Source organism: Macrosteles quadrilineatus, unplaced genomic scaffold (genome assembly GCF_028750875.1).
Source record: "Macrosteles quadrilineatus isolate MER2022 unplaced genomic scaffold, UCM_ALF_1.0 Scaffold_7__1_contigs__length_78375512, whole genome shotgun sequence".
In the NCBI taxonomy this organism is placed as follows: Eukaryota; Metazoa; Arthropoda; class Insecta; order Hemiptera; family Cicadellidae; genus Macrosteles; species Macrosteles quadrilineatus.
Window position 1 is genome coordinate 78,811 of NW_026542600.1, and position 11,485 is coordinate 90,295.

An 11,485-nucleotide genomic window follows, 5' to 3' on the forward strand; every position below is an offset into this window, starting at 1 on the left:
CTACGCTGGCTACGCTACACCACGCGCAACGCTGCTAGTCACTCACTCAGACTCAGTCAGAGTCAGACTCGTTCACTCATTCTACTACCACAACTACAACTACTAGGAATGGGCACACGGGAGGGACTAAGGCTAAAGGTGTAGTGACGTCATATCCCTAGTGGGTAATTTATACTCTTGAGGCAACAGGATTACCGTAACGAAACGAAGTGTTTTCAGCGGCGTTCGTGGCATAGTTTGTAGCGGTTTGATTTGGTATTCAGGAGGTCCCGGGTTCGAATCCCGCTGGTAGCACTAACTTTTTGTCAACAAATTTTTCATATCAGCAAGTTTGGTTGGTTAAGTTAGGTTATGACAGTTTAATTTTATAATATTAAATTTTAAAATTAATTTTATAATTTATTAAAAATTATAAGTAATCATTAATACGATTTTTGTCTTATACAGTTTTTATATTATCAGCAAGTCTGGTTGGTTAGGTTATGTTGTGACAGTTTTATTTTAAAAATTAAAAATTTAGTTTATAATTTTAAAACAATATTTTATAGTTAAAAAGTTAATTTCATAACTAAAAATAAAAAAAATTAAATTTTTTCAACTTAGCGGTTCTAGCGGCGAACGCTGACACTACAAGATATGTTAGCCTTAGTCCCTCCCGTGTGCCCCACCGACAACTACTACCTTTATACTTTTACTTCTCTACTAAACGACTAAACCTTTGAGTACATATATCGATATATATCGATATATATGTTACACTCAATCTCCGAATTCGGACAATGTCCGAAATTTCTACCCACTCCGCGATGTGGATAGTGTGAAATACCCACGTCGCGGAGTTGAGCATTTTATTCGGATATTGGACGAAGTGAAATGCCCAGACCGCGTTGTGGGTAAATTGATTTACTCAAATGCCGAAGTCATAACGTTCTTCGGCGATTGAGCAAATCTAAAATACCCACAACGCGATGTGAGCAAGAGGGGTTGCCCACGTCGGGTTGTGGGTATTTCTAGTTTGTGCAAACGCCGAATTTACGTTTAGACATGTTACCAATACCATTTGCGCTGTATCTGCGATTAGGATGGACGGGCCTGCACCTGCATTGTGTTTTCTTTAACTGTTGCTGTCCTGTAGGGATATGCACATGATCAAGTTAATATATGTTCAGTGATTACCTTTTGTAAGATATTGTTTTGGTCTGTCGAACGAGCAAATCAAGACGTCAGAGGCCAATGTGGACGGGCAAATCAGAGGTTAAAAGGGTCGCCAACCTCTTTAAAAAAAACAAGGTTTTATAAGATGTGGTTGCAAGAAGAACTGAGTAAATCATGTAAATGTGTCAAACGTAAAATGCAATTCTAAATGCCATGGCAGCACCTCTTGTGCCAATAGGTAAAAGAAAGATGTAACAAGAACTGTGTGATAATCGGCGTTTTTAAGGCTACTCCTATTTTTGTAAAGCGGAAAAACATAATTTCAATGTATGTGTAATGTACCTTTTTATATTTGTTCCAATTCGGTAATTTGCTGTTTTTTTGTATTTTCTTAAATGCTATTTATACATTAAATAATTAGAATCACAAACATAAATTTTATTTATTTTACCTAGTGATTGTGGATTTCATGTAGATTTATGGGTATACGGTAGTTTATAAACTACTAGTCGGCGTTTGCGCAAACTAGAAACACCCACTACCTGACGTGGGCAATCACTTTTGCTCACATCGCGTTGTGGGTATTTTGAACTTGCTCAATCGCCGAAGAAGGTTTCGACTTCGGTGTTTGAGTAAATCAGTTTACCCACAACGAGGTCTGGGTATTTCGTTTCGGCCAATGTCCGAAATTAAATGCTCACATCGCGACGTGGGTATTTTACACTATGCACATCGCGGAGTGGGTAGAAATTTCGGACATTGTCCGAATTCGGAGATTGAGTGTAACATATATACTCAATGACTAAACTAACAAATAACGCTCAAAAACTTGTTTCTTTAATCTAATACTCTATCAAAATCACAGACTATAGCTTGATAGAATACTTAATCATTGATATAGATTATAATAACTGGAGTCACTACTCTCTGGGGCCCATTTCATAATAAGCTACCTACAAGTTACAACTTGTAACTTGTAATTTCCATTTAGGTTTGCATTGGGTGATCAGCTGATTTTTTAATAATATTAGTTTGTACTTTATTATGAAATTGGCCCTGGTTGAACATTAGAAAAAAACATGCCACTGATTTTGCTTGTTTTTTATCGTTGTTTCGTGTTGTTATGTTGGCCATATGATCGGCTGGTGGGGTGCTGTCAAATTCGATTCATTCTGACTTAACCACGCTATATGCTTGGGGTTATCCGTCATTTGACGGACTTCAACTTATTTAAGTTTTTTAAAGTTAAAACCTGTGTATCTATTTAAAGTTATTTTTAAACATTATTCATTGTTTTTTATACTAAATTCCAACTTATTTTCCTATTTTCAAGCTATGATTAATGATGAAAATAGTCAAGTTTCCTGGTTTGGAGATATTGGTATAGGCTTGGGTTTAGACCATTGGGATGAATGTTTTAGCCCTATGGCATTTGATTGAAGAACTAGGTAATGCCATAATGTTAGTTTTTTTTGCTAAATAAATAAACAATAATAGTAACGTAAATAAATAAACTTATTATGGAATCTTAATATTGTTGACATCTTTTTAATTGCCATCATAGATAAAACATACACTGGTTAGTCTATGTTGCCATCAACAAAAAAACAGGATGACGCCATCTTGCCTCTAGTAATTTGACAAGTCCCACCAACCTATCACCCGGCCAACCTAACAACACAAAACTCAAAATAAAAACCAGCAAAAACAGTGGCAAAAAGGTTTTTTAAACACAGAGTGTTGACTCACACACAACACAAAAGAAAGTTAAATTTACAAAAAACTGTTTTTGGAAAATGGTGTTTTTTATAAAAAAAAAACTTTTGTAACATAATTGTTTCCACTCTTCAAGAGTAATGTTATTAATAATTTAGGCAAATATTGAATTCCTTGTTTGGATAACAATTAATAAAGCACTTACTGTACACAATTATTTTCTATTTGTAGAGTGTTGATTGAACATTACTATTGCTATATATTTTCAACACCTTTATAATGTACTTAAGATTGTAAATATTGTTTTTGCAAATGTTTAGTTACCACTTCAAATTGTATAATGTCATAAATAAATACATTGAATTGAAAGCATTTGGAATTTGCTTACTATGTAGATTTTCTGCAAGGAGGGTATTTAAGATTGTCATTAGTTCTTCCCCGTAGTTTCTAGATTGCAAACCAGTGTGAGCTCTGTGTGATTTGTGCTTTGTACAGTTATTGGTAAAATTAATAAAACTTCTATCACTAAATTCCTAGATGTATAGGTAGAAATATACAGGAGAACACAATTTTTCTTTATAAAAATAAAATTGACATTACATTACAGAGTAAACTATATAAAATGCACCTCCCAAAACAGTAAAAACTCCCACAGCTGGGCCACAAAACTTGAGCAACTTTTTCCAAATTGTCCCGCCTTTTTTAGTTGATAGCTTGAAACTCTTGACTGTTGTCGTACCAATTGTTTTGTTAGTAGTGTTCAATGGTCGGATGGTAGTGGTGTTTCCTATTGCGCTAATGTTAGCGGTTGTATTCTGTGTGTTTATTTCTGTTGTTGGTAAGACTGTAGTATCAGAAGTATTTTTGACTTGTGGTAAAATATTGGATTCTGCTCCTTCTATGTCCACAATTGGTGAAGATCCTTGGCGATTCTTTATTTTACCGCTGTTTATTACTTCTTGTACAGCCTCATTTCCTTCTTTGCAAGGAGGATCATTAGCCTGTCTTCCTTGAGTATGTCTCGAATGATTGGTCAATCTTGAAGAATCTCTAGTAAGCATTTTTCCATTAGGTTCCGAAGAAACACTTCTTGGGCTTGCAAGTTGAAAATGATATTTTTTTGTCTCTTCGGCAATCATATTTTTAACTTTGTTTTTCCACTCCGCTTCTTTATTTATAAGATCATTTGCCAGATTGCTATTTCCATCTGAAACCATTTTTTTCTTTACTTCTTCAGTAACTATGGATTGAATTGTGTTTTTTAGTTGATCCTTTATATTTTTAAATTCTTCCATACGATTTTGTATCAAAGTATTAGTTTTTGTATCGATTTGATCTTTTATATTCTTTTTAAATTCTTCAGATACTATTTTTTCAATTAGTTTTTCCATTTTAGCCTCTTCAGTTTTGGAATCATTTGCCAGACTTTCATCTGGTTTTAAACTTGTTGGTTTATTTGGTTTTTGACTTTTTGCACTTTCTTCATCACCACTTCTGTTCAAATTGGATAGCTGACCCTGTGTTGGCGCAAAGGTCGGTTTGGTTGTAGTATGATTACTAGTTTCTTTTTCTTCCTTGTTTATGGGCATTGTCGTTGAATTCTCCTGGTTTGGCTTTTCTGCTCTTGAACCTATATCAGCATCTCTCTTTTCTTTTGTATTGTATGTTGTAACCAAAGCAATCGGTGGTCCTTCACTATAGGAATCTGCGACAGTAAAATTTGAGTCTTCTTCAGATGGCACTTCAAACAATTGTTGGGATCCATGAAAAGCAAACACCATAATCACAAATACTAAATCCAATCTCCCCATCATTATCTAAAACAAAGAAAATAGAGCACTTTAGTAAAATGACGCAATTGGTTATTTTATAACCGATTTTCAAAGTTTAAGCAAATTATTAAACACTACTTAAAAATCTCCTCTAAACTGTTCTTGAGCTGGTTGTGTTGAAACTTAAATTAACTCCAGCATAATTATAGTTTGCTTAAGGCTTTAAATTTCTGCTTTTTGCTTTGAATGAACATCAAGCAATTGTTATCAAATTTGCAGTTTGTGTTTCACATACATATAAGTACATAGAGTGTATGAATATAAACCAAAGTAAATATTTGGTTTTGGCTTGGTTTACATGGCTCTTAGTGTACACCAAACAGCTGATTGGATATCAATACAGTTAATAAATTATTTTATTTTTATTTTCAAACTCATTTAGTACTTTTATACTGTAATTAAACAAGTCTTACGGTCAAATAGTCACACAGCCTGTGTGATTTACTATTTGACTGAAGGGGTGTCTAGTTTACAAAAATCATTAAACTGGAACAGAAGGTGAAGTCTTTAGGAATGGTTGAATCTAACGTAAGATTAAGAATCTAAGACGAATTTGGAATTTGGGGTGAATTTGGATTTTTGTGTGTGGTGTTTAACAATGCATTATAAGACAAATTTTGATGGATGATAAATGAAATTAATAGCTCCTACTAAAAGGCACTTTGATGATATTTGTAAGGAAAAATAACCCTTCTGTCGTAACTGGGTTGAAATACATGCATCCTATTAAATATATTTATTATAATATTGTTGGTATTTTACCTCAGATATTTACTTTGGCGATTAGACTCAACACTAGATTACTTTTTACTGATACATATTTTTATAAAAAATCTGAAATATGTCTCATCATATCAAACTAAAATGTCTAACTGAAAAGTCAAAAATTGAAAATAATATATTTTTTACCACAGGGTGTTTTTATTTGTGCAATTTAAAAGAATAAATTAATGTCACCTTAAATTTTGGTAACAATATTCTGTTTTAACCACTTTTTCACCCTTTGATAGCGTTGATCTACCTACCAAAAATTAGCATGTTTCTTATAATTTTCCGATTTTTCTCTGCCATAGGATACATTTTTTGCCAGATAAAGTACTGATACATACTCGCATATTAGTGCATACATACTCGCATCTTTGTCATAACATTTTTTGTTTTAATCCCTTCAGAAATTCAAAATGGCAGATTTATGAAAATACCTGTTAACAAACGGTGAGTCCTATCACAAACAATAGACAATTAATTGGTCTATAGTCTGTGGTCGTATCTAAAAATGGACATCACTGTCCTCTGTAATTTTTTTAAACAAAAAATAACTTGTATTACATTACTATGGTAATGCATTTATTTCTACAATAGTGTTATACCATTTGTGTAAGACATTATTTCGGGCATAGTAGGAAGCAAAGTCTGGAAATGAAATTTTAAAAAAAACTTTCCGACAGCTGAGGCATAATTCAAATTACGATAAACTGATTGTTCCTTAATTCACCGAAATCGACATCAATTTAGAATAACTTAAGTTTTGAAAAGATGCCACAAAGAAGATGTCCCAGTTAGCCTTTTGAAAGTGTAAGAAAGGTACGCGAATAAGAGTGTGTGTATGAAGTAGAGATACGTTTGATAAATGCATTATATCCTACAGAGTTAATGTTAACTGGTCTCCACAAAAAGTTGATATCTTTGCCGACAAACAATTTTCTGCTGGGACATTTCAAGTCACAAGTCTACGCTGACAGCCCACAGACTCCACAGAATCGGAAGTCAGCATCTGTTGTGTCATTGCCGGAATACACCCTCAGCTGTAGGGAAATGTGTTTAAAAATCACATTCAGACTTTGCATGAGCATGTTATGCTGTTGATATGCCCAAAATATTGTTTAAACACAAATGATATAACACTGTTGAATTGACATATTGTAGTTCTGCAAGATATTTTCCTACCACTCCATGGAAATTATCACATTGCCCCATCTGTAAACAGTACACCAAATAATTCATTTCCCCTCTAGAGCGGGAATGCATCATTCCCGCTCGCTTAATCAGCTGATATCACAGTTGGTGTTTCTATACCAACCACAGCCACAGACCCGGTACTTTAACAACTGGTAAGCAAATAACTTAATCCAAAAAAAGCAAACATAACCTAAATGAAATTTTATATACAACTAAAAAGTTTATCCGTTTGTTATGATAAGTAAATTATGGTGGTAGGAAAAATCTTATGGGTATTATGTGCTCAAATAGCCATTACCGCTCTCAAAATGTATAGACACACTCAGCTAAAGCTTTGTGCGGTCATCTAGTTCTTGAACGGCAATGACGTACTTTGCGCTCTTAATACATAGATACCGAACCTATTAATAGCTAAGGTATCTAAGTATCAACTAGCTAATTCTATCGTTTTTCTTTTCATAATTGCACCACTAAAAACATTCTGTATGGTTATTTATTTGATTTTTTGTCAACTATTTATTTCAAATTTCAAATTATATTATATTAGATTTGATTAGGGTTAAGAAAATTTTTTTGTGAAAATGTAATTGATGAACTTAAGTATATTGTTTGACTTAAAAACCCTGACTTAGACATTGTTGAAAGAAAACCGCAAATAAAAAAATGGCAATGGTCACTAAAATAAAAAATAATCCACCCATAATGTAAACCATTATTTTATTTTCCAATGCACTGTTCTAATACAAAGTGCATTGTTCAGACAACTTACACTCATCTATGCTACAATTGACATTTCATTTGCAGTTTTTCATACTCCAAACAAATCAATAACCTAATAAACATTTCTTTAATTGGTGACCCCTTGGGTTTGGAAGGTTCATAAAGCTTTTTAACTTTGACACTTTTAGATTCTAGCTGTTCTTCTTTTGTGTGGATTTTTGATTGTTCAGTTCTGTTTCTAATTGTCAGCTTTTCTGTCGCATTTGTCAGTTTCTTGGTGGTCACTTCAATGGCAAGAAGTTTGATAGTTGTATTGTCAGTAGCTTGAGTTTTGTCGAAGGTAAACTCTCCATAAAGTGATTCATTGTGCTGTGGTGGAATCGTAATTCTGTGGGTAGTCAAAAGATCTGGAGGATTTTCGAGCTCCTCAAGTGGGATATCGCCTCTTTGAGAGTTAAGTTGGTTGAGAATCATCATAACGATTGTTGCTTTTAAAAGGGTTTTTGCAGACATGATTTTTAATTGTGATACGCCTGAAATTAAACCGACAGTTAATGCTCTTTCTAATAAGAGTTCTAGCTTATTTATTTACATTAAACTTGTTGACTCAGTGAAAAAATCCTATTTCAGCTGATTACTGTGAAACAATAAAAATAGTACTTTATTTACATTACCTGTCTGTTTCAATAGAGAGTGAAGTATACAATTTGAACATCAATTAAGAATGTGTCTTCTCAAACTAAAGTTTTCTTCTTTTAATTTCACTTTGAATGATGACCATTATTGTAACCATAATTTAAACAAACTTTACCACCGAACACACATATTTCCTCCCAGTATAGCTTGTCTTAACCCCCTTATAGATAGTTAAGCGGTGGGAGTAGCTATATTTTTAGTAACTGATATTTTACGGGGATAATCACAAAAATTGCAATAACATTTGCAACATGTATTTATAGCATTTTTCGTACCATCAAAAGTATATTCTACATGTTAATCAATTTTGTAAAAATTCAATTTTTTGTTATTTTACGGAAAAACAACAATTAAAAAGTGCCTGGAGATACCAGGTAGTAAACCTACAGAATTACCAAATTACGTCAAAATTAGACTAGCTCTAGACTAGAATTACTTGCTCTGTACATATTCACAACAGTGTCTCCACACGAACAAAACCAAAATCCCGCTTACTATTACTATGTTTCACTGGGAGGAAACACATTTTTTGATATTCAAAGAATCCCTGAACCATCAGATTAACTTATACATTGTACTTAACAAGACGTGTACTAGGCAAGGTAGTCTTGTTCGAGCCACCCAAAAAAGCATTGGATACTCTCTGTGGTTTCTTTGTTAAATGCCACGCTTTAAATCGTTTAAGTGTGTTTAAGTGTTAAATTATAAGAAAAATTAAACAACAGTGGGTTGTGGATTGAGTGTGTAGATTTCAGAGACACCTAGCAGTGACTAAGCAAACAGTCTCGGGATTCTTAGACTGTGTGGGATTAAAACGGGAAATTTGGCTCTTAGCATTGACCTTTTATACGCATTCTAGATTGAATCCACAGCGTTTCAGTTAGATATAAAGAGCTATTGAGACATGATACATCTTAAAGATCACTCGAGATGGAACGGGAAAATTCATGCGGGAAAGTTTGGAAATTTCCTGACGCGGTAAGCGGGATTTTTCTATGGTTGAGTGGAGAGTAGAGACTCTAATGGTGGCAAGCATTCATATTTACTCGGTTATTATCTTGAAAATAGGATTTTTATAATGTGGGATTAAAATTAGATGCGAAATGAAACGGGATTTTTGGCAGGCAGTGGGACCATCAGGCTCATGGTCTAAAAATACAGTTTTCGGAGTTATAATACCGTGTATGGAAACACAGTTCCACACACACACTCAGACATAACTTCAAAACCTCTTTTTGGGTTGCAAAAGGTTTAAAACGGATATTTCCACTGAAAACTGACTTAAACAAGTTTAATTAAAACAATTGGGTCTACTAATTCCGTCAACTAATGTATAGGGAGAGAAAGTAAAAAAATGAATGCATAATGTGATGAAAACAGTTTGAAATATTTTAGTATTTCATTTATCTATATTCATCAACTTATACTTTGTCTATTTACTGTGTGTATGTATTTAAACACGTTTTATGCTCAGTTGGTACCAATTATTTTTTTATTTACGATCATTATATAACCACATTTTCTTCACAGGTGATTTTTAATACATTAATAACTAATCCATACAATACCGCAAAATAGTACTAAAATAATGTACACAAATTTATGAGGCAAGAGTACTACAATTTAAATTTACACATCTTTCATACATTGTTTTATGTAAAATATGTCCTGACATCAAAAAAACTGTTTAAGGATAATTTGAATTTAGAGATAGATTCTGGTAGCTTGCATATCACATAGTATGTAAACCAACTTAAAATTGTAGACAAAGTTGAAAAATGTCCTTCCACATTTAATGACAATAGAACCACCCTCATAATATACATTTAAAAGGGAAGTAGATGTAAAATATTAAAAAAGTCTTACATTTCACGAGCTTAAGAAAACTTACCATAGGCTTTGCACATCCAAGACCAAAGAGTGCTTTAGAATGGCCCTCTCACAATTTATTACATAACTAATGTCACTGTTCATTTATTTGAAAGTGATTTGCTATATCATCAATAGCCTGGATATCGTCTTTCAGCAAATTAAGGCACTCATTAACTAATTCAGCAGTTTTGTAAGAATTGATGTGATACCCAAAGTGTAGTTAGGCTTTATAGCCACAAGCTAAAAGCTGTCTCCTGTTCCTTCGTCTACCTGGGATTTGCCCAAACTCTGCACCACTTCCCTTTGACCTAATTACTCACCCTTTAAACTTCCCCACTAGCTTCAGTAACTTTTTATCCGAGTCATAATATCCAAAATTTTAATATTTGAGGAGTATAAAATAAATAATATAAGATCATCGATCGTAAACAAGGACAAATTTGGTTAAGAAACAACCAGTAGAGTATAGATTTTTTCTTACCTCCATATTTATTTTCACCTCTTTAGTGTCTAAACTGTATTGTATACAAGTAAAAATATTTTTACTGCGGACAAACAATTAATTATCATTTATGCACTTTGGTAAACTATGTATTGGAAATTATTGTGTTAAATCATTTGTTTTATTGATGATTTAAAAAAAGTGGCAACTAACAAATAAACAGCAAATAAACAAAAAACGGCAATTAAACATTATTAAGAAAAAAAAGGTATTTCTATTTTCCTTATGTTAATTGTTTAGTTTTGCCAAGACCAGTAAAATGATACCAAACTCGACCATACTGTACTTCCTATTTGAACATTTTGAACTACCGGTACCTCCCACCACCACTGCTAAAGGCAAAATTTTCAAAATTAATCATCATTCTTCTAGCCCTTCATATCTAAACAGGTTGCCGCAAACCCATTTCAAACATCTCAAATAGTTAAGAAGTTAAGGGGGTGCAAGTTGATTTTCAGCCACCCTCATGGTTATTTTGATTTGATACATTTTAGGGCGCCCTTTTGTTATCACTGGTCCGATTTTGGTTTTCTTCATGTCAATTGCTTAGTTTTTTCAAGAACTGTAAAATGATACCAAACTCGACTATACTTGCCATTTGAAAATTTTGAGCTACCTCCTACCCTTGCTGAAGGGCAAAATGTTCAAAATCAACCATAATAAATTGTAGCCGCTCATTTCTAAGAAGGTTGCCGCAAACCGATTTCAAATATCTCATAAGGTTCAAAAGTTACAGGAAGCAAGTTACTTTTCAGCCACCCTGTATAATTATTTGAAGTTATGTGAATGAATATGTCTTTATAAAATCTAAGTCTAGATAATTTTCTATTAAGTAGAATATCCAGGATTTTCTATGACCAGTGTGTGGTCAAGCCAATATAAACTTTTTTTTATGTAGTAGTATATAGTAAAATAGTAAAATAAATGTAGCAAAATAGTAAATTATTGTTATTTAAATTGATAACTAATTTGTAATTTTGTTCTATAGGAAAGTCAATGAACACTGATTAAAAAAATACTTTATTAAAGTCTA

At 33.0% G+C, this 11,485-nt stretch overlaps 1 protein-coding gene across 2 annotated transcripts; it reads right to left on the bottom strand.

Annotated features, from left to right (window-relative positions):
- Positions 1–3,425: 3,425 nt before the first annotated feature.
- LOC128998630 (uncharacterized) lies at positions 3,426–10,135 on the bottom strand. Of its 2 annotated transcripts, XM_054424850.1 has the most exons (3): positions 9,970–10,135; positions 7,432–7,915; positions 3,426–4,688 (listed from the first exon to the last, which is right to left on the bottom strand). In XM_054424850.1, the coding sequence occupies exons 2-3, from the start codon at positions 7,435–7,437 to the stop codon at positions 3,468–3,470; spliced, it is 1,227 nt and encodes a 408-aa protein (XP_054280825.1). In that variant the 5' UTR covers positions 7,438–7,915; positions 9,970–10,135; the 3' UTR covers positions 3,426–3,467. The 2 variants fall into 2 exon arrangements, with proteins under 2 accessions (XP_054280825.1, XP_054280826.1); XM_054424851.1 differs by lacking the exon at positions 7,432–7,915 and having other exon boundaries at positions 9,970–10,134.
- Positions 10,136–11,485: the final 1,350 nt, after the last annotated feature.